We start from the raw sequence: 24,213 nt of genomic DNA on the forward strand, positions 1-24,213 counted from the left end.
ATGTAATATTTAAAACCTTTTTTTTTCTTTTCTCTCTCCCCTCAGCTCACAGAAAAGAAAGTCATGGGGGTTCAGATTATTTATGCAAGTGGAAAGGCCTGCCTTATTCTGAGTGTACCTGGGAGGATGGGGAATTAGTATCTACGCTTTTCCAAAGCCACATAGATCAACATCTGGCGAGAAACAAATCACAGTGCATTCCCACAAAGCTTTCAAGGGTAAATAAATACTGGCAGATGTTTTACATTAAATGCTTTTTTGATTTGAAAATTTAAAATGAACATAATTTAGGAATCATGTAGAAATGGTTCTATTAACTGAAGTTTTAGTCTTTTTCAGCTCTCTTACTATTTTCTTGATTTTATATTTATGTGAATCAGTTTTCGTTATTTTCTTCTTGAAGTTAGTAGTAAATTATAGGGGATTTCGAACAAGATATATTTCAATCTAAAATATTTATTTGAATCAGTTTTCATTATTGAAATAAATGACAAAAGGACTTTCAAACAAGACATACTTCAATCTAAAATATTTATTTGAATCAGTTTTCATTGTTTTATTTATTGAAATAAGTAACAAAAGGACTTTCGAACAAAACATATTTCACAGAGATGCAAACTGTACGTAAAATACAATTTCCCATGCATATGAACTCGGGAGAGTTAAGTAAGGAATTTGAAATTTCTTGGTTGGCATCGCGGGTGGTTGGATGGGAGCATCACCCTTGAATCATATACCTATGATGTTCGCATGGGTGTACGATCCGATAGTGATGTCGTTTCTTCTTCTCTTTACTAGCCTATCCTGCTTCTTTGGTTTGTGATTGTATTTTTGACAGGGGATATTTTTTTTCTGTAAATCTTCTGCCTGTTTGTTCTTGGTTATTTATAATTTAGCTTATGATATCTTTAGGTTATGATTTTGATTTACATTTGTACTATTTTTGTTAGATTGCTTGTTTTTTGTTTCAGCGGTCTCTCATATAACCTCAATTGTGTTGGAAGAGACCTAAAGCAACAAACAAACAAAAAAATTGGTCGGCATCTCTGATTTCAATCTAAAATGTTGATTCCGTGTTGGTGAGAAAAAATTTGCTATTGATGATCTAAAAAGAAACTCATCGTAATCGCCATCTGATGTTCCATAAGAATGAGAAAAGAAATAGAAGAAAAAAGAAAATTCATGTTCTCACTAAAAATTGAAGTTATTCTGAATCATCTTTACTCTGTCTTACACAGGTTTTAAAAGTCAGGCCTAAATTTGTTCCCTTGAAGGAACAGCCGTCTCATTTAGGTGATGGGGAATCCTTGAAATTAAGAGATTATCAGCTTGACGGATTGAATTGGATGCTTCATGCATGGTGCAAGTATGTATTTTGATTATTGGAGAGTTATATAGAAAGTATAATGCAGCTGGAAATAAATGGGCAGCATTTTTTGGTCTATGATTTTAATATTTTACTTGATTTTTAAAACCACTCTGTTTTAATTAAAAATTATTTTAAAATTGCTTTCAGCACAATAGAAGTAATCTTTACATATTATTGCCCATAAGGAAATAGATAATGGACAAATGCAAGTGTTATCAGGTATACAGAATATCATTTTGCTGTAAAATATAACTTAATAACAGAAGTTCATTGTCAAAATGTGTCAGAATAGGATTGAACCTTCAAAAAATATTTTTCACAATGTATTTTTTTTCTTCCAGAGAAAACAGTGTGATATTAGCAGATGAAATGGGTTTGGGGAAGACGATACAAATCATCACTTTTATTTCTCAACTTCATAATCATTATCATCTTTATGGTCCTTTTCTCCTGGTTGTGCCTTTATCTACTGTGGTTGCTTGGCAAAGAGAGTTTGAAAAGTGGGCACCTGAAATAAATGTTATTATTTACATTGGCGATGTTAGCAGTCGAACTGTGGTAAGATTTTTAAAACTCATATTATAGAGTATTGAAATGCTTATTCCGTTTTTTTTTTTAACTTATAAGATCATAGAGTGGGACCTAAAAATCAGAGATTCCAGTTTGAAAAGCTGGCAAAATTGGGATGAAATCCCATAGAATGGAACAATTTCCTTGTAATAGTCCATATCAGAACCTTCCCCAAATATCAGCCACAAAATGTCATAACAATGCTAACGATTCCATAATATATCTTATATACTGCCTACCACTAATAATAATTTAATTGTAGATGACTTTAGCAACACTACAATATAATTTGGTGAAAATTGTGAATAGTATGATTATATTGTATAATTGACTTCTTATCATCATTTTTTACAGATACGAGAGCAGGAATGGAGGCATCCTGGCAATAAGAGACTGAAATTTAATGTTCTCATAACTACATATGAAATTCTCCTCAAAGACAAGGTGAGATTATGTTTTTTTTTTCTTCAAGAAACATCTTTTGTGACCAGTGACAAATTATACACACTTTTTCAGATCTTTGAGACAAGTTGAAACCATAGTATCACAGTCTTCAAGTTTCCACTAATTCTTTATGTATCTAATTTATTTAAGACTGGATAAAGTTCTTACCACCAATAGCTATATTATGTTTTATAAATGTGGTTGACTGTAATTTTTTGAATGTAAATGTAAATATTATTTATTGTGATTGATTTGTTTTTTTTTCTGTAAAAATCTCTTTTTATTTGTTTAACTTCCAGTCTTTCCTTGCTGCTGAATCATGGGCATTTCTTGGTGTAGACGAGGCCCATAGATTGAAAAATGATGATTCATTGTTGTATAGATCTCTGGAGACATTTGATACAAACCACCGGATTTTAATCACTGGTACTCCTTTACAAAACTCTCTGAAAGAATTGTGGTCCCTACTCCATTTCATAATGCCAAACAAGTAAGAATTTTATATTGAATCAATTTAAAAAAATATTTTTTTTTAAAATCTCATCTGGTGAACACTTTTTTTTGTTTCAAGTTATTGTCAATTAGTACTGTATTTTGTCAGTTAATTGTTCTATCATTTTGTGCCAATAATAACTTACCCCTTGACAAATACTAATGACAGTCCCATACAAATACTAAAAATGATTGTTTTCTCTCCCTGACACTGAACAGGTTTGACAGTTGGCCTGATTTTGAAAGCAAACATTCGAAAGACGAAGGCAAAGGTTTTCAAGCGCTTCACAAACAACTTGAGCCTTTCTTGCTAAGAAGAGTGAAGAAGGACGTGGAAAAGTCCCTACCAGCAAAGACTGAACAGATTTTGAGAGTTCACCTGTCTTCCTTGCAGAAGACTTACTATCGGTGGGTTTAGCTAAACGTATAATATATTGGGTTTCTATCCAGTCCATCAAACTTGTATAATTGATGATTCAAAGGCTTGAAACAAGATTTTTTTCAATTAGCATTTACCAAATGTAAAAAAATGAAACTACTGTATCAAAGTTTGGTCCATTGTTTTAACCATATGTTGTGATGATGGTAATAGAAATTATATTGATGATGATGAATATAACGATAATATTAACAGCAATAACAAAAAGAATATATTAATAATAATGTTAATTATTGTTGCTGATAATAAAATGGTGTCTACGTTTTCTTGACTTCTCTTTTTGTACACGTTACTTTTTCTTAGCCATTAGTGGGCAAAGGGTTGAAAGTTTTAGCATTTATGTATAACTTATTGGGTTGTTGTTTTTGTTTTGTATTTATAGGGCTATCTTGAAAAGAGAATTCAAAATACTGATTAAAGGAAGGAAAGGCAATGTTTCATCCTATGCCAACATCATGATGGAATTAAAGAAATGTGCTAACCATGCTCATTTGGTTCTTCCTCTGGATCAAGACGAAGCATTGGATAAGAGGGAAAGATTGTCGGTATGCCATATACTTATTTGTTAAGTCTTTTTAAAACAATTTTAACTAACGAAAAATTGACTAAAGTCAATAAAGCTCTCTTATTATGAGACATTTATGTTGTGTGTGCCCATTTACTTTTACATTAGAAAGAAATGTCTGTCATCTTGCTTTGCATTTGGCCCCAGGTTCTCCTCAAAGGAAGTGGAAAATTGATGCTTCTTGACAAATTATTGGTGCGCCTTAAGGAGACGGGTCATCGTGTTCTCATCTTCTCACAAATGGTGCGAATGTTGGACATTGTAGCTGATTACCTTCAATGCAGGCACTTCCCATTCCAAAGACTGGATGGATCTATTCGAGGAGATTTGAGAAAGCAAGCTCTTGACCATTTCAACGCTGATGGATCACAGGTTTGAATTTCCTTTAAATAATCTGGACAATTTTGTCTCATTGAGGTTGCTTCTTGTTGACTAAATTTTTAAAATTTAAATATAACGAAAGATAAAGGTTTCAATTTATCTTTGCAAATACAAATAAATTTCCCTGAGAAGAGAATATAAAACATTGCAAATTTTTTTACAGGGGAGAATTCAAATTGACATTAACAAAGTTAACTTACAAATAAATTTCTCTGTGGGAATGCTGAATTAAGGAAGTATTTGCAAAGATCAATACATTCCATCTTTGTTTCAGAGGAACAGTTTATTGAAGAAGCTGGTCATCTTCTACCATTAAGGGAAAGGAGAGATGGCTTACATTTTAAACTTATTATTCATGAGGGGCCATTAAGCGTAAGAATATAAATTGTGTAAACTGTACTTTTTTTCTTTTCGTTTTTATTTTCTTTCTCTCTCTTTAAAAAAAAAAAAGTATAAAATCTATTTATAAAAACATATATGTATATGTATATATAATATATATACTGGTATACTTTATGACGTCCCATAGAAATTATGTCGGAATGATATGCAAGAATCAAGAATATAATAAAGCTCTCTATTATCCAAATTATTCATTTTAGTAGTCTTTTGGGAGAACCACATTTCCCTTAAGCCTTTTAAAAATTTATCTTTATATTACTATTGTTATTAATATTTGTCATTGTCGTCGTCATTATCACCATTATTATTGTTATTATTATTATTATTAATATTATTATTATTATTAACGTTATTATTACTGTTGTGATTTAATTTAATTTTGTGCACCGGATTATTTCCTTCTGATGACAATGAATGCTACAAGTGTGATCTTGTAATTTATCATAATCTTGATCTTGAAGAGAAATTGTATTTGTGAAAGTAACCCTTTTTTTTTAAATCACAGGATTTTTGCTTCTTGCTGTCTACACGTGCTGGAGGTTTGGGAATCAACTTAGCCACAGCAGATACTGTCATCATATTTGACAGTGACTGGAATCCTCAGAATGATCTTCAGGCTCAGGCAAGAGCTCACAGAATAGGTCAGAAAAAACAGGTGAGAGATACACTATTCTAGATTTTATAATGTTTTTTTGTTGTTTTTAAAAAAAATTATATATATATTCCTGATGAGAGCAACGCTCGATAACAACGTTGTAGAAGTCAAACTATCTTAATTATATTTAAAATGTTTATATATACAGTGATGCCAAAACTCCGGTTTCACCGGAAAAAACTCCAGTCTGGAGCAAAAAATTCCGGGCTCCGGGCAACTTCCGTCAAATTCCGGTGAGGTCAATTTGTTCCAAGGATACCCCCCCCCCCCCCCCCCCCCCTTTTCCAACTACCACATCATCATCATTGCCACTAGTATTACAACCATCATCACTACCACTACTACTGCAACCACCACCACATCATCATTATTGCCACTACTACTACAACCACCACCACCACATCATCATCATCTCTACCACTACCACAACTACCATCACCATTACAATCACCACCACCACATCATCATCACTACCACTACTACTACAACCACCATCACCACATCATCACCACTACCACAACTTCAACCACCACCACCACATCATCATCATCACTACCACTACCACAACTACCATCACCATTACAATCACCACCACCACATCATCATCACTACCACTACTACTACAACCACCATCACCACATCATCACTATACTACACCACCACCGCCACATCATCATCATCACTACCACTACCATAACTACCATCACCATTACAATCACCACCACCACATCATCACTACCACTACTACTACAACCACCATCACCACATCATCACCACTACCACAACTTCAACCACCACCACCACATCATCATCATCACTACCACTACTACAATTACCATCACCATTACAATCACCACCACCACATCATCATCACTACCACTACTACTACAACCACCAGCACCACATCATCACCACTACCACAACTTCAACCACCACCACCCCATCATCATCATCATTACCACTACCACAACTACCATCACCATTACAATCACCACCACCACATCATCATCACTACCACTACTACTACAACCACCACCACCACATCATCATCACTACCACTACTACTACAACCACCAGCATCACATCATCACTACCACTACTACTGCAACCACCACCACATCATCATCACTGCAACTACCACTACAACTACAACCACCACCACCACCACATCATCACTACCACTACTACTACAACCACCCCCACATCATCATTACCACTACTACTACAACCACCACCACCACATCATCATTACTACCACTAATACTACTACAACCACCACCACATCATCATCACTACCACTACTACATCACCACATCATCATCACTACCACTACTACTACAACACCACCACCACATACATCGTCATTACCTCTACTACTACAGCCACCACCATCACATCATTACTACAACCACCACAACCACATCATCATTACTGCTACTACTACAACCACCACCACCACCACATCATTACTACCACTACTACTGCAACCACCACCACCACATTATCATCACTGCAACTACCACTACTACTACAACCACCACTACTACAATACCACCACCACCACATCATCATTACCACTACTACTACAACCACCACATCATCACTACCACTAATACTACTACAACCACCACCACCACATCATCATCACTACTTCTACTACTACAACCACCACTACAACATCCTCACTACCACTACTACTACAAGCACCACCACCACCTCATCTTCATCACTGCCACTACTACTACAACCACCACCACCACATCATCATCACTACCACTGCTACTACAACCACCACCATCACATCATCACTACCACCACTACTACTATAACCACCACAACCACATCGTCATCACTACTACTACTACAACTACTACTACTACTACTACTACCACTACTACTACTACTACTACTACTACTACTACTACTACTGCTACTACTATTACAACCACACCACCACTACCACATCATCATCATCACTACTACTACTACTACTACTACTACTACTACTACTACTACCACTACTACTATTACTACTACTACTACTATTACTACTACTACTACTACTACTACTACTACTACTACAACCACTACAACATCATCATCACTATCACAAATAATACAACCACCAGCACCACATCATCATCACGACCAGTACTACTACAACCACCACCACCACATCATCATTACCACTACTACCACTACTACTACAACCACCACTACATCATCATCATCACTACCATTTGTACTACAACCACCATCACCACCACATCATCACTACCAATACTACTACAACCACCATCACCTCATCATCACTACCATTTGTACTACAACACCATCACCACCACATATTCATCACCCACCGGTACTACAACCACCACCACATCATTATCATCACGACCACAACTACTACAACCACTATACCACCACCACCTCATCATCACTACCACTACTACTTCAACCACCACCACCATATCATCATCACTACCACTAACAACAACGATTATCACATCTTCATCATCACTACCATTATTACTACAACCACCACCACCACATCATCCTCCTACCAACAGTACTACAAAGTCTACCATTAGGTTTTGGAGCTTTACTTCATTTGAAATAAGGAAACTTTGGGATTGTATTTGGCAATGTGTTTATGTATCATAATATAATTCTAATCAGTTATCTATTTAGAACAATACAATAATATGTAAACACAATACCATTCCAATTCCTTTTTCTTGTGTGCGGAAATTCCTCTTTCGGCATTGAAATTCCTACGAGTGGTGCCTGAAACTCCTGTGAGCCAAATTTAAAGTTGGCGTCTCTGTATATATATATATATATATATATATATATATATATATATATATATATATATAATGCAAATTTTCACTCACTTATATATTTATAAAAAAAGAAGATGGGAAATATTATTCAAAATTTGCTGAATAAATAATAATTTGGTAAGTTAAACAAAAAATAGTCTTTTAATAAAGACTATTTTTAGGAGCTTTGTGTTCATAATTTTAAGAAATATTGAGCGTGCATTTTAGGATAATACCAAGGAATCCATTTCTTGATACCCCACTCTCCTCTAAGAATTGAATTCTACATTTACAGGTCAGTGTGTACAGACTGGTAACAAACTCTACTGTAGAGGAAAAAATAGTGGAAAGTGCAAAGAAAAAAATGGTGTTGGACCACCTTGTAATTCAAAGAATGGACAGTTCAGGACGAACGGTTTTGGACAAGGGTTCTGGGCCATCCAGGTAGGAAAAAATTATTGATTATATTTTTTTTTTTAAAACTCAAACAAATGACTTGTTTGATTTCACACCTGTTTTATTTAAAAGTTTAATTCATTTTCATTTTATAACTTCACAATTCTTTTGTAAAGCTGGCTTAAATGTCTTTACATGTTGAAGGCATCTTCAGCTTCAGCAGGCCTGGGTCTTTCTTTTCCTTTCTGTCTTTCTTTTTTTTTTTTTTTTTTTTTTTTTTGTAATGGGTCATTGAAAGGAAACGTTATTGAATGAATTACATTTTCATCTCCCATCCCCCCTCATCTAAGCAGTTAATGCAATTTATTATTTCAACATAATAGCATAAAAAAGTATGACACTTGTTATGTTTTTGTTACCACTAGTCGGCAGGCAGTCATGTTATGTCTTAGTCACGGCGTCTAAACTGCACTATAAATCTGACCGTTTAGTTTCCCGCTGTTCCGAGCGCCGACGTAACCTCACCCGACAGGTAACCGGGGTCAACAGCGGTCAGCCGATATCAATTCCCAGAACGTAGATTTGACGTGCATTGGTGATACCAATGGATGATTTCCGTACCAATTAACCTCACGATCTTCGTGACAATGCAATTCCCCCTAAAATGCAAAGAATTTTCGCAGACCTCCTCTTTCCATCGGTCCAATTTTTATTTCAATATCTCCAGTACTTATTCCACAAGCTGTGATTCAAATTCGCCTATTTTTCTATAACATTTAAATAAAATTACTTGTAATTACCTCAGGATTCTAAAAAAACGTTGCTATAAACTTCAAATTTTTTTGGTGTGATTCACAAGGCACAAGTTTTTCTACGAAATGAGGTAAGTTTCATTTACTCTTCAGTTTTCATTATTTTGTAATGATTATTTTTCCGCGGTAGGTCAGGTAATAATGATATTACCTCTTTAGCCTTGTTCTTGAAACGTAATATTTCGCTGCGGTTTTATTGTTAATTATATTTTTATTTTTTATTTTTTTCAATGATGAGTTAATTTGATTTTTAAATTGCATAATTTGAATTATCTTGCTAATGTTTAATTTTAAATGACATTGTGTGTTGGGCCTCAACTTAGCTCAACTGCTTGTTAGAATTTTCCTCCCCCCCCCCCCCCCCCCCTTTCTTTCACCAAATTGGGTGAAGTATTTGGTTTTTCTTTTTCCAAATTTTATGTACGCTGTTATGTATGCATGGATATGAGAAGTAATACAGAGTGTTTTAAAACTCATTTTATTCATTAATTCACTATATCATTGCTTACATCGCTCAGTCAATTTTGAATTTTCTCTTACAGCATGGACCACACAATTGCAAGTCATAACCAAGCAGTGAATTCATTATGTAGGACATGTGGTATGATTTGTTTAACACAGAAATCGAAACGTGCCCGCAAGAAACCATTTAAATGTTCAAATTATTCTAATGACATTCTTTTAGTCTATGGGACTGACACAGCATTGGACAAGCAAGGAACACACTCATAATTTATGTGTAAAAAGTACACATTTAAAGCACATTGAACACACGACTCATTAGCTTCTTTGTATTTTCTCATTGCCAAGACGCTAATAATAAATAAATCAACCTTGAAACGGGTTGCACTTGCATGTTTGATATCGACACAGTAGAATATAACAACAAACTCCAAAACGCAGGAGAGACTTTCAAATCTCATGCACGAGCCACTCACCCTCAGGGATGGTCCTATTGCCTCTGAATTGGACAGAATACCGCATTACACCACAGGCTTACCACAGCAGGTCATTCATTGGCAACCACTGCCACAAATATTTACAAGAAAAAGTCTACACTTCCAATTATCCAACAAACAAAGAACTGCACCCACAACCCACTCATCATTGACGACGCTTGCAGTATTGGATTAATTTTCGACAATATAAACAAGGCCTATAGTCATGTGCACAACTTTATTTCACACACAAAATCAATCAAAGCAGACACGATCCAATATATTCAAAGTGCAATAAAACATTACACGGATACATACAGAAAATATTTTCCAAACAAAATAATCCCAAAACACCTCCTTGAGTACCACTGCATACCACACATCACTCAATATAAGTTTAGACTTAGACTTCTTGGAGAACAAGGCACAGAGACCTGTCACCAAACAACAGCAAAATTGGGAAAAAAGAGCATCCGGCATTATCAATGATATGAATAAAATGCGATTTGTCATTTACGCAATGCAGTTAAAGACCAGCCCCAAACTACACTGACGAGTTTGAATGCTCCTAGCGGATATATTTTTGTTGAGGAAAAATACGTTTTTTTGTGAGGAGAAGTATTTACATCTTGTCTTTATAATACATAAAATTCAGACAAATCCATAGCAACGTTTTTTTTTCTCTAATTTTTGAAATGTTGCACCCGCTATATTTTTTGTGTAATTTGTTACCGTCCATTGATAACTTATATTGAGAAATCTAGTAATACTATGAAAAAATAAAAAACACACAGTAAAAGTAGAAAATATAAACTGTTATACCAAGTAGTGATATTTCAACTCATTCAATATGGGTGTCTAACAGACAATAAAACAAAACATTGTTAAATTGAGTGAAACGGCAATCCCCGTTAGGTAAATTCCTCTCGGTGATTGATCGCTCACCGTGACCGGGTCAGCAGGTGTCGGGAACGGGATACCGTCTCAACTAAACTGTTGTCGTTGTGTACGCTGTGTAGTGTGAATGTGATGTACTAAAGTATAGTTTATCACACTGATGACTTTCTTAATAAGTGTTCTTTGTAAATTTACATTTCCGAAATGAGTTGCTCACAAGATATCCTTTTGAGTTGCTTGATTGAAAACCTTAAATCTGAGTTACAAATTGGCAACATCTGAAAACTCATTAAGAAAGACATTTTGAAATCTGTTCGGGTAACATAATTGCACATTTTGGAAATGGGCAAAATGCAGATTTTCAATAGAGATTTCCTAAGTTCTTAGTTTTGATTGAAAAGATTCGTGTAACAAGATTTAACATTAAGATAATTCTTAATGCTATGATAGCTAAGTTGTTGATGAATTGCTTAGGCTTAGACAAGAGTATGGCTCAATTAGAGTTAAGAATTTGGTAAACCATATATTCATTTCTTTTATAAAACGTGCCAATCATTCCTTTGTAAACATTAATTTTTTTATTTTAAAAAAAAAAATTATCTTTTAAAATTTAATTAAAGTTTCAGTTTATGTTTTTTTTTAATGCAAACAATAAAACTGGATTTTTTATATTGGACAAAAAGTAATTGAAATCAACTGTTATCTTTTACAGCAGCAGCAGTAGTGTACCATTCAGTAAAGAGGAACTTTGTGCCATATTAAAATTTGGAGCAGAGGAGCTTTTCAAGGGCAATGAAAATGAAGAGGAGGAAGAGCAGCAGGTAAAGTGGTAGATCTTTTCCATCTTCTGTTTTTCTTAGTTTGTGTGGTGGTCCTTCATGATTAATGTGGTATAATAGGTTTACTAATAAAACAAACCCTCATAACAAATCCAGTCGGATATTTCGTACAATAACATTAACTATATCTAACCTTAAACGGTTATAGACTGATTAATATAATTTAGTGAGAACTACTCAGAGCTAAGTGATCTCAATTTTGTTCTATCTATAAACGCTGTGAGCCTGTTTTAAACACTGTTTAATATCTCTTATTACACTATTTGAAACAACCCAATGCAACTTGGTTATGATTATTTTCTCCACGGGAAAGAGAATCAACACACTATTACTGTAAGCATTATAAATTTTAAATCATATTTTATTGCAAGTGATGAAGAGATCAAAGGAATTCGGCATTCTGTGAAAACTGTTCTATCACTATCGGTATTCAAAATTCGTAATGTCACTTAAAATATAAGCCCGCATGCAAACAATGAGGGCACCACATTTCGTAAATTAGTAGGTATTTGCAATATTGTGCGCATGGGACTTGGAATGGATTGTAAAACAAAACATGATTAACAAACTCTTTAATCTTTATGTTTACATGGTTGGCAGCCATACCAAGAAGAAGATAAACTCTGCTTAGTAAAAATAGCAATATTCAACTTGGCTGAATATATCCATTCAGAAAAGTGAGTGGAGCAGGCACTGATGTTTAACTTGATAATCTTTGTTTAATATTTCAGGTTGACATAGACGACATATTAAATAGAGCTGAAATACACGAGACAGAAACAAGTGGGGTTGGAGATGAGCTTTTGTCCCAGTTTAATGTTGCTAGCTTTGGAAATCTTGAAGAGGAGCATGAATCAAGAACGAGCTTTGGAGATGAGGGTAACCAAACACATACTGATATTTGATTATTTTTTTTCCAATGCAAATGTGAATGTAAAGTGTGATTACATTGATGGCAAACTAAGACATCTGTAAAATTATATGTTGAAATATATCCTTGATTATGTCTATAATATTGAACCATAATCTGTGTTATAGCTATTTATTTTATGTCCTTTTTAAAGATTAAATTAATATGGTTTTCAATTACATCTGATGCTCAATTTGTTTATCTACTTTGTTCAGAGGAGAAAGACTGGGAGGAAATTATTCCTGAAGATGTACGCATGAAGATGGAAGAAGAAGAGCGGCAACAGCAATTATTAGATTTAGAGCTTGGGCCTCGCAATAGGAAGACGATAAAACAGGTAAAATTATACTCTGAAGGAATTTTTTTCTTCAAGTTGTTCATGAACTCAATTAGAATATCTATTGATCTATCTTCTGTTGTTCATCTTTAGTTTCCTGTCATTAAGATTGTTTAGTATATCTAGCTATAAGATTTGAATCACCTCTAATATAATTCCAATGCGGGTGGTTGGATGGGAGCATCACCCTTGAATCATATACCTATGATGTTCGCATGGGTGTACGATCCGATAGTGATGTCGTTTCTTCTTCTCTTTACTAGCCTATCCTGCTTCTTTGGTTTGTGATTGTATTTTTGACAGGGGATTTTTTTTTTCTGTAAATCTTCTGCCTGTTTGTTCTTGGTTATTTATAATTTAGCTTATGATATCTTTAGGTTATGATTTTGATATACATTTGTACTATTTTTGTTAGATTGCTTGTTTTTTTGTTTCAGCGGTCTCTCATATAACCTCAATTGTGTTGGAAGAGACCTAAAGCAACAAACAAACAAACAAAAAAATCACCTCTAATATAATTCCAATATGATAGTTTCTAAATGCCCCTTATACATTTTCAATACTTTGTTTTTCTCAAATTTCAAGCTTCAAGTTGACTATGACTCTGACAAGGACAAAAAGAAAAAGAAGAAAAAACATGATTCAGAATCAGAGGCAAGTGATGAAGATGATGATGATGACGATGATGATCACCCAAAGAGGAGGGGTCGGCCCAAAGGAGCTGCAAAGGATGGCATCAGGGGCTTTTCCAATGCAGAAATCAGACGTTTTATCAAAAGTTACAAGAAATTTGCTGCTCCAATGAAAAGGTAACTCTTAATACATTATATAAACAGTTTAGTTGTTGGATTTAATCCATTTCTCTTTACAGTGGCTCCTATCATTTTATAAAATTTTCATATTGTCTTTTCCCACTTTCTTAGGCTTGATGCAATTGCAGAAGATTCAGAGCTTCAAGAAAAAAGTGAGGCAGAATTGCGCAGGCTGGCTGAGTTTATCAAACATGGTTGCGAAGATATGATGAAAGAACACAACCAGAAAATGCAGGAAAATGCTTCTTCTGAAAGTAAGATACCATACATGTTGTAACTGTTAATGTGTTGTCATTTGGTCAGCATGAATTAAGCTTATCAGGGAAATATGAGTATAAATTATCTTAGGATGGTATGACAAATCTTTTACTTAGCCATGTTCAGGCAGGGTGGGGCACTTGACTTCTCCATATTGGTAATGAAGATATCTCTACATTTTCTCTTGTTCCCATCCATGTGAGTTTATTTTGTCTGGTTTTGCCCTTGTTGGGTTTCAACTAATGAGGAAACAGGACGAGGTACTTTGATTGAATATACTTTGAATGCCAGTTTGGCCTAAATGCCCATTTTTCTTATGAAACAATTTTTAAAAATAAAATTGTCACTCATGAGTGCCCATTCTTTTGATATTTCTTCTGATGCCTGTTATTCACCTCTATTGGGCATACTATCCAAGTTTTATTTATTGTCAAATGCCATATACACCCATCAGGATCACCTAATCTTTAAGTATGGAAAACATGAAAAATAGAATTTTAAAAACTAATCTTATGTGTTAGATTAAGATGTTAGGTGAAACTCAGCATCATTTATTTGGTCATTGATTTTTTAAAACCGTTTTAACCTAAAGATTATAAGGTGGATTTTTTTTTTTTTTTTGATAGGCTTGCTGGAGATGGGGAGAATATTGTTTTTTTAGAGGGGGCATAAGTTGATAAATATTGAGAATATTAATTGGCAATAAAACAAATTGATATGTGATAAAATTGGTTGCTGATTCCATATGACATGGCAAATCATCTTGCTCAATTCTTGATTAAAGTTTCAGTTAAAAATAATGGTCTGTTTTGATTGTTGTACAGGTATAGCTGAAAGGAATAAATGAATATATGATGGAGATTGTTATTATTCTTTTAATTGATTAAAATCAATTTTTTTTTTAATACGAAGCATGCAAATAAAGATCATCAATACATTCTGAGGAGTTATTTTCTCATGAATGATAATGACACTGAACCACTTTTAAAAATTAAAACATCTCAAAATCATAACAAAACCGTTTGTCAAAGTCTCTAAATCGTCTCCCTGATAAATAGTGAGCACAAGTTTTAAATATGAATTTTACATGAAGGAAATGAATGCTTTTTATTTTATAGTTCAAAAGAAAAGCAACAAGGGGCCAACTTTCAAGATTGCTAGTGTCAGTATAAATGCTCAATCATTGTTGAAAAGTGAAGAAGATCTCAAGCCACTAGCTGATGCCATACCTGATGATAAAGATTCAAGGAAGAAGTAAGTTCTTATATTTTGGATTCTTTTAAACTTCATCCCGATTCTCAGAAATATGGTGAAATCTTTTCGGCCAAAATGTTCTACTATTAAAAACTTCTGTTTTTAAAAGCTACCAACACCTGGATGGCTGGTCTTGTGAGGGTCAAAATTTATAAATAGATAATGCCTCCTTCCTCCTTTATCACCCCATGTTTATCCCCTTTCTTGCGGCTCTATCTATAACCAGTTGGTTGTTCTAAGGACCTGGCAGAGATCTTTTTCTGTAAGAGAAGTCAGATGTCTGTTTCCGTTTTGTAGTGGATTTTTTCCTTGACTTTCCCAAATAAAAATTTTATAATCATTTGTGTGGTATCTTGTGTACTCTTTAATCGTTTTCATGTATCTGAAATCACTTTGTTGTGATGGTATCTTGTAAGGGACTAAGTGTACTCTTTCATCGCTCCCATGTATTTGAAATCACTTTGTTGTGATAGTATCTTGTAAGGGACTAAGTGTACTCTTTCATCGCTCCCATGTATTTGAAATCACTTTGTTGTGATAGTATCTTGTGAGGGACAAAGAGAAATTCAGCATCACTAATCTCATAAATGTCCCAGATTAGACTAGTTGATAGATTGTCTTTGAATCTGACAAAACAAAGCCATCCCCAGATTTAGTTTCTCAAAGTCCGATTGTTTTGCTTTGTATTTCATCCAACTTTTCAAAGAGTCTTTTCAATTAAATTTTGAATTGTGTCAATTTTTAATATTTAAAAAATTATTATTATTTGGACAGTCTTTGTTAATGATAGTGACCATTTTTATTTAAATTTTAAAGGTGTTGGGGTAACACAGCCATAATATTTTTTTATGATTCTCATCAATCAAAGGTGGCGAATAGATCAGCATGTGAAGAAAGTCCACTGGGACTGCTTTTGGAACATAGATGATGACAGCAATCTTTTGAAGGGAATATATGAATATGGTATGGGAAGCTGGGAAGCAATAAAGATGGATCCAGACTTGGGATTGTCTGATAGGGTAAGCAGGCCCATTTCATTATCATATCCCCCATGTGTCTCTCTCTCTCTCTCTCTCTCTCTCTCTCTCTCTCTCTCTCTCTCTCTCTCTCTCTCTCTCTCTCTCTCCTCCTCCCCCCCCTCCTCTCTCTCTCTCTCTCTCCCCCCCCCCCCCCCCCCCCCCCCCAAAGTAAATGTTAGGATTAATCCTTTATTTTCTCAGCTTTGCCCTCATTGAAATTTGCGATATCTTACACATAAATGCAGGTGGCAATATGTCTTTTTATAAATCCTCAACCAAAAAGAATGCTTAGCCAATAATTTTAGCTACAGAATCTTATCCCATTTAAGGTATTAAATGATCATTTGCTATTGAATCATTAAGTATGAAATTAGATTTTATTCTTTATCATTTTGTTTTCCCAACCACTTTTCTATTTCCAGATTTTACCTGATGGAGAATTAAAGCCCCAGGCAAAACATCTTCAGACAAGAGTGGAGTTTTTGTTGAAATCCTTCAAAAAAGATAGTGGACCACCAGTGCCTGTAAGTTTGTTTTTTTTGGTTTTTTTTTTTTTTTTTTTTTTGTAGGTTTATTCTGCATCGGTATCTATGTCATATGCTGCAGATAACAATTTAGCTTTGATGCAGCGGCCTGTTTATTGACTAGGCAGTCAGTGAATATAGTCAGTTTCAGAATTCTTGTCGTGATGCCGATTGCAGAGGTGCCTATCATCCCGCGATCCGCGGAATCATCCCGCGAAATTGCCTTTCATTCCGCGATCCCGCGATTCTGCTTCATATTCCGCTTTTTTTTTCGACCGGACCGATAGTTAACGAAAATTTATGTGAACGGTGAAGGGTGACTTTAGACACATTGTCTTGATATCCGATTCTCTTGGCCTGCGAGTACGATTACCTAGAGACATGAATCCGACGCAAACAAAGTCAAAGCCTTTTAAGGTATCGATTCTAAAATTTCAGTCTTCACGAGTTGATCAAAGTAAAGTATCAAGTCGCCCAACCTAGCCTTCGACACCCGCGTTGGTCAATCGGTCATTTAGCGCCCGTTGCCTATTAGCGTCGGTCAATCATTCATGCATTCCTTCTTGTTGCAGTAGAAGACATCCTCGCGCCTCTCCTATTCTGTTTAATTTGGATTCTCGTGCTGTGGTTTATTCAGTGACTGATTTATAATTGAATTAAGAGTTATAAAGTGCTTTTCAGATTTCATTCTTACGGAACGTGTCACATTTGGACTTGTGCTGTAAGTGATTGATTTCGTTAGACAGTCAGTCTATCTAATATACTATTTATACTATCTCTAAATCCAATTGTTTTAGATCTCTACTTCAAATAACTATTATTATAGTATAGATACTAAGCTAAACTGAATAGTGGTAAATTCAGCTTGATCTAGATCTAGATAACATTACGTTTGAAAAATGGCACCGCCAGCGAAAAAACCTAAAGTTGAGCAAAAGTTTAGGCCAGAATATACAGCAACCTGGGCTTCTATCGTGAAATCTAAACTTGAGGATTATCATGCTCGTTGTGTTATTTGTGAGACAGATTTCACTATCAAATCGGGTGGATCAAGTGATATCGATAGGCATGTGAAAACAAAGAAACATCAGGATAATGACAGATTAAAATCCAAAATGAACTCTGTGTCTTCATATTTTACTCTTACCCCAAACCCACTCGATGACAAAGTGATAAATGCAGAGATGCTGTGGAATAAATTTTTAGTTGAGCACAACTTACCAATTGCTGCATCTGATCATGCTGGAGCTTTGTTCAAAGCCATGTTCCCAGACTCAGAGATCGCCAAAAAATTTTCATGCGGGAGAACAAAGGCAACAGCCATCAATAATTGTATGGCAAATGAAATATCTAATGACATTGTCAGCAAAATGAAGACTCAGCCATTTAGGATTTCAACGGATGGAAGTAATGATGGAGGTGAGGGACAAATGTATCCAATTGTGGTAAGGACTTTTGATGAGGAGGAGGGAAAAGTAATGACTGATATGTTTTCTCTGAAAACTTGTGATGGTGCCTCTACTGGAGAAAATATATTCAAAGTGTTAGACTCTGCATTGCAAGAAAATGGGATAAAGTGGAAAAATTGTTTGGCATTTGCATGTGACAATGCAAGTGTCATGACAGGAAGCAACAAAGGTGTGAGTGCTTTCATTCACAGGGAGAACCCAGACGTGTATATAAATGGCTGTCCATGTCACCTCCTACATATTGCTGCCAAAACAGCAACCAAAGAACTTTCAATAGATGTGGAAGAACAATTAGTGGATATATATTTTTATTTAGATAAAAGCAGCAAAAGGAAAAAGGAATTCGTCTTTTTCCAACAACAGTGCGGTACATCTCTCCATGCCATCATTAAGCATGGTGCCACAAGATGGCTTTCCCTGCAGGCCTGCATAGAGCGCATGCTTGAACAATGCAGAAAAGTGAGTGGAGCAGGCACTTATGTTGGTAACAACAAGATATGAAGTGAGTAGAAAAGTGCCAGAAGACAATAGAGAATAAAAATTTTTTTCGCGGCGGTGGTGGGGTTTGAACCTGCGACCTTATTGGTACGACAACTCCGCCTGGCAGGTGAGAGCGTGGCTCTACCGTGTGAGCTATCCACGAACACAAAAATATTCGTTTCAAACCCAAAGTCATTTCTAGATCCCTCTCTCACCCACTTCTTGAGATCGCCGATTCGTTCACCACCATCGCGAAGTAATTTGACCAGCAGTTAAGCTTAATAGCCAATATTCTCATCACAAACATATAACATAGAAACGATTGAGACATTGAGTATGCTCCGGTGTATGGGGTGAATTTTTAATTCAGAAAAGTGAGTGGAGCAGGCACTTATGTTGGTAACAACAAGATATGAAGTGAGTAGAAAAGTGCCAGAAGACAATAGAGAATAAAAAATTTTTTCGCGGCGGTGGTGGGGTTTGAACCTGCGACCTTATTGGTACGACAACTCCGCCTGGCAGGTGAGAGCGTGGCTCTACCGTGTGAGCTATCCACGAACACAAAAATATTCGTTTCAAACCCAAAGTCATTTCTAGATCCCTCTCTCACCCACTTCTTGAGATCGCCGATTCGTTCACCACCATCGCGAAGTAATTTTGACCAGCAGTTAAGCTTAATAGCCAATATTCTCATCACAAACATATAACATAGAAACGATTGAGACATTGAGTATGCTCCGGTGTATGGGTGAATTTTTAATTCAGAAAAGTGAGTGGAGCAGGCACTTATGTTGGTAACAACAAGATATGAAGTGAGTAGAAAAGTGCCAGAAGACAATAGAGAATAAAAATTTTTTCGCGGCGGTGGTGGGGTTTGAACCTGCGACCTTATTGGTACGACAACTCCGCCTGGCAGGTGAGAGCGTGGCTCTACCGTGTGAGCTATCCACGAACACAAAAATATTCGTTTCAAACCCAAAGTCATTTCTAGATCCCTCTCTCACCCACTTCTTGAGATCGCCGATTCGTTCACCACCATCGCGAAGTAATTTTGACCAGCAGTTAAGCTTAATAGCCAATATTCTCATCACAAACATATAACATAGAAACGATTGAGACATTGAGTATGCTCCGGTGTATGGGGTGAATTTTTAATTCAGAAAAGTGAGTGGAGCAGGCACTTATGTTGGTAACAACAAGATATGAAGTGAGTAGAAAAGTGCCAGAAGACAATAGAGAATAAAAATTTTTTTCGCGGCGGTGGTGGGGTTTGAACCTGCGACCTTATTGGTACGACAACTCCGCCTGGCAGGTGAGAGCGTGGCTCTACCGTGTGAGCTATCCACGAACACAAAAATATTCGTTTCAAACCCAAAGTCATTTCTAGATCCCTCTCTCACCCACTTCTTGAGATCGCTCCCAGTTTGTCTATATCTGTGTTCCACATAAGTGCTGCTCCACTCACTTTTCTAATTAAAATATCCCTCCATCACCAATTCATCCACAATCGTTTCTATGTTATATTTGTGATAAATATTGGCTATTAAGCTTAACTGCTGGTCAAAATTACTTCGCGATGTGGTGAACGAATCGGCGATCTCAGAATGGGTAGAAGGGATCTAGAAATGACTTTGGGTTTGAAACGAATATTTTGTGTTCGTGATAGCTCACACGGAGAGCCCGCTCTCACCTGCCAGGCGGAGTTGTCGTACCAATAAGGTCGCAGTTCAAACCCACCACCGCCGCGAAAAAAATTTTTATTCTCTATTGTCTTCTGGCACTTTTCTACTCACTTCATATCTTGTTGTTACCAACATAAGTGCCTGCTCCACTCACTTTTCTGAATTAAAAATTCACCCCATACACCGGAGCATACTCAATGTCTCAATCGTTTCTATGTTATATGTTTGTGATGAGAATATTGGCTATTAAGCTTAACTGCTGGTCAAAATTACTTCGCGATGGTGGTGAACGAATCGGCGATCTCAAGAAGTGGGTGAGAGAGGGATCTAGAAATGACTTTGGGTTTGAAACGAATATTTTTGTGTTCGTGGATAGCTCACACGGTAGAGCCACGCTCTCACCTGCCAGGCGGAGTTGTCGTACCAATAAGGTCGCAGGTTCAAACCCCACCACCGCCGCGAAAAAAATTTTTATTCTCTATTGTCTTCTGGCACTTTTCTACTCACTTCATATCTTGTTGTTACCAACATAAGTGCCTGCTCCACTCACTTTTCTGAATTAAAAATTCACCCCATACACCGGAGCATACTCAATGTCTCAATCGTTTCTAGGTTATATGTTTGTGATGAGAATATTGGCTATTAAGCTTAACTGCTGGTCAAAATTACTTCGCGATGGTGGTGAACGAATCGGCGATCTCAAGAAGTGGGTGAGAGAGGGATCTAGAAATGACTTTGGGTTTGAAACGAATATTTTTGTGTTCGTGGATAGCTCACACGGTAGAGCCACGCTCTCACCTGCCAGGCGGAGTTGTCGTACCAATAAGGTCGCAGGTTCAAACCCCACCACCGCCGCGAAAAAAATTTTTATTCTCTATTGTCTTCTGGCACTTTTCTACTCACTTCATATCATGCTTGAACAATGGGAGCCCCTAAAAGGATTCTTCAAATCCGAACTGGATGCCTTAGGATCCAAGGACAAGGAAACCTCAAAACACACTCGCCTTGTTAGGGTTAATAAATTCTTTGCAAGCAGTAGTTCTAAGCTATATTGCCATTTTCTGCTTGAAAATCTGACAATTTTCACCTCTGCAATCTTATGTTGCAAAAGAATCACCCCAAATTCATCGCCTCATGGGAGATTAGATGAGCTTATTACAGATTTGGTTGTGAGGTTCATCCGTGGGTCTGCTGTCCATAATTCAAACACCATTTTGATATTGACGTGAGCGACAAAAAAAATCAATTGACCAGGAAAGATTTGATATTAGGTTCAGCCACAAGAGATTTATTTCAAAAGCTCCAACTAGATCCCTCTTTCTCAGGTCAACAAGAGGACTGCTTTGTTAAAGAAGTGAAGAACTTTTTTATCACTGCCCTTAGATACATTAATTAGTAAATTTCCTCTGCAGGACAAATTTCTCATGAATGCTTCTGTTCTGGATGTAAGCAGGAGGCTCTCAAACAGATATTCCATGGTGGAGTATTTCATCAAGAGATTTCCCTGTCTTATCCCAGATGAGAATGTCCAAAATCTCCACTTGGAATTTGCAAAGTTTCAGGCAGAGCCACTGTCCAACGAAATTCTTTCAGAAGAGAGGATAGATGAGCAGTGGCATAAAATCAGCCAGATTAGGACCATGGACAATATACAGAAATTTCCATGCCTTAGTAGAGTGATGAAGGGGTTGTGTTGCTTAACCCATTCAAATGCAGACACAGAGAGAGTGTTCAGTTTAGTTAGGAAGAATAAACCTGATTTCCGTTCTTCTCTCTCCACCCAGACCTTGAGCTCTCTTATTGTACAGAAGGTACACATGTCATCAAGAGCTCGGGCCTGTTACCAACATACTTTCTCCTCTGCTCTTAAAAGGAAGGCCAAAAGTGCTTACTCTAAGAGCCTGCAACCCTCTGATTAATTTGTCAGGAACATAATATTGTACATAGTGTAAATAGGCTTGTTGTTTTTTTTTATATATTGTTTTATGATACGTGTGACTGAATATATTTGTAAGATTGTTAAAAATTATGACTGGAAGTGGAATACCAACGGATATGATTAGAATGCAAGATATTTAAAGATGACTGACTGACTGGCAGTGGAATAAAAACCAACCTTAGATCTGAGAAACTCGGAAAGATGAAAGAATATTCGTGGTAAGTGGATTCCTCTTTTTGGTCTCAAATTCCTCTTTTTCAGCTTTGAGATTCCTCTTTGGAGTATGTTCGGGTAGGCACCTCTGCGATTGTATTGTAAAGGTATCAGTGCTTCCAAACATTCAAATTTTTACGGAAATTCATACTCTCTAAATTTGGGAGCGGGAAATCAGATGTTTTTTCAAGAGTACCACCTTTATTTGCCATTTGGTGAGGACGTTTGTTATCCATGTGTATTTATTTTTATTGGGCCGTTTATTCAATAATAGTTTATTTTGTGTTAAAATTTCTGGTGTGGTACAATATTAAATACCGTTTAGAAGTCCAGGGTGCCTATATCAACCTGTGTGCCCTTTTTTGGGGATTTCAGGAAGTCTCATCTGTTGTTAATAGAAGCTGTGTCGTGTTCGCAAAAGTATCCTGATCTGAAGGCTTGGTGTAAAATTATTAGGATATAAATATATTTAGATTTTATTATTTTTATTAATTTATGCTCTAAATTTCAGCCCCTCTCAGCCCTTTTTATAGAATTCATATGTTAAAATGTTCCAGGTGGTCTAAGTCTGCCATTTATAACTTTTTTTCACCTCCATTTAAAAATATTGTCCCCTTCCCTTTTTTGGGTTAGTATTATCATCAAAAATTATGTTGGCATATTGCTTTATCGGTGCTTTTGAAAGAAGAGAGCATAGAAATGTTTCACTCTAAAGCTTGTCATAAAACTAGTCATTTTTTATATGGAAGTAAATGAGACATAAAAATAAAATGATTGGGTTTTTGTTCTGTTTCAGAAAATTGTGAAGCCCAGGGGAAAGAGAAATCCAAAATCAAAAGCTGAAATTATTGATAAAGACGACTCAAGCAGTTCAGATGACAACAAAGAGAAAAAACATGTTACTAGTGAAGATGCTCCAAAAAAGAAATCCACAACACACGTTGAAAAAGAAAAGAAGGAGGTGAAAAAGGAGAATGACTTATCTGACATAAGTGACACTGATTTGGAGTCTGAAGATGATAAAAGCTCAAAGCCAAAGTACAAGCCTAAACCGAAGCCCAATAAAAAGCCAAAGAAGGAAGTAAAAGAAGAAAAGAAAGAGAAAAAAGAGGTGAAACCCGACATCAAACCTAAAAATAAGAAAAAGGTGATTTAACTTTTATTATTTTATTTTTTAAAAGATGGAAATATTTTGGGAATTCATTTGAAATAGTATACTTTCGTTTGTGGAGAAGTAGTAATTTATGATTATTAGTTTTTCAGTCTTCCATATTCGTTACAGGTTAGAGGTT

The 24,213-nt window shown here is 35.9% G+C and overlaps 2 protein-coding genes across 4 annotated transcripts in view; both read left to right on the forward strand.

The window, feature by feature from the left end:
* Positions 1 to 24,213, forward strand: part of LOC144964259 (chromodomain-helicase-DNA-binding protein 1-like) — a 59,385-nt gene that overhangs the window by 24,556 nt on the left and 10,616 nt on the right. For all 3 annotated transcript variants that reach the window (XM_078898335.1, XM_078898334.1, XM_078898336.1), the window contains 19 exons: positions 46 to 218; positions 1,239 to 1,366; positions 1,711 to 1,927; positions 2,294 to 2,383; positions 2,683 to 2,873; positions 3,095 to 3,283; positions 3,697 to 3,859; positions 4,027 to 4,251; positions 5,168 to 5,317; positions 8,438 to 8,586; positions 11,898 to 12,006; positions 12,756 to 12,903; positions 13,150 to 13,271; positions 13,857 to 14,080; positions 14,195 to 14,337; positions 15,460 to 15,595; positions 16,464 to 16,614; positions 17,037 to 17,138; positions 23,718 to 24,068. In XM_078898335.1, the coding sequence (XP_078754461.1) occupies positions 46 to 218; positions 1,239 to 1,366; positions 1,711 to 1,927; positions 2,294 to 2,383; positions 2,683 to 2,873; positions 3,095 to 3,283; positions 3,697 to 3,859; positions 4,027 to 4,251; positions 5,168 to 5,317; positions 8,438 to 8,586; positions 11,898 to 12,006; positions 12,756 to 12,903; positions 13,150 to 13,271; positions 13,857 to 14,080; positions 14,195 to 14,337; positions 15,460 to 15,595; positions 16,464 to 16,614; positions 17,037 to 17,138; positions 23,718 to 24,068 (3,161 nt within the window). The remainder of the gene's footprint in view (positions 1 to 45; positions 219 to 1,238; positions 1,367 to 1,710; positions 1,928 to 2,293; positions 2,384 to 2,682; positions 2,874 to 3,094; positions 3,284 to 3,696; positions 3,860 to 4,026; positions 4,252 to 5,167; positions 5,318 to 8,437; positions 8,587 to 11,897; positions 12,007 to 12,755; positions 12,904 to 13,149; positions 13,272 to 13,856; positions 14,081 to 14,194; positions 14,338 to 15,459; positions 15,596 to 16,463; positions 16,615 to 17,036; positions 17,139 to 23,717; positions 24,069 to 24,213) is intronic.
* Positions 17,149 to 23,890, forward strand: LOC144964260 (zinc finger BED domain-containing protein 5-like). Its single transcript, XM_078898337.1, has 2 exons — positions 17,149 to 19,048; positions 21,685 to 23,890. The coding sequence occupies exons 1-2, from the start codon at positions 18,038 to 18,040 to the stop codon at positions 21,703 to 21,705; spliced, it is 1,032 nt and encodes a 343-aa protein (XP_078754463.1). The 5' UTR covers positions 17,149 to 18,037; the 3' UTR covers positions 21,706 to 23,890.

Source organism: Berghia stephanieae, chromosome 2 (genome assembly GCF_034508935.2).
Source record: "Berghia stephanieae isolate SIO BIC M18660-M18661 chromosome 2, UCSD_Bste_1.3, whole genome shotgun sequence".
Taxonomy (NCBI): domain Eukaryota; kingdom Metazoa; phylum Mollusca; class Gastropoda; order Nudibranchia; family Aeolidiidae; genus Berghia; species Berghia stephanieae.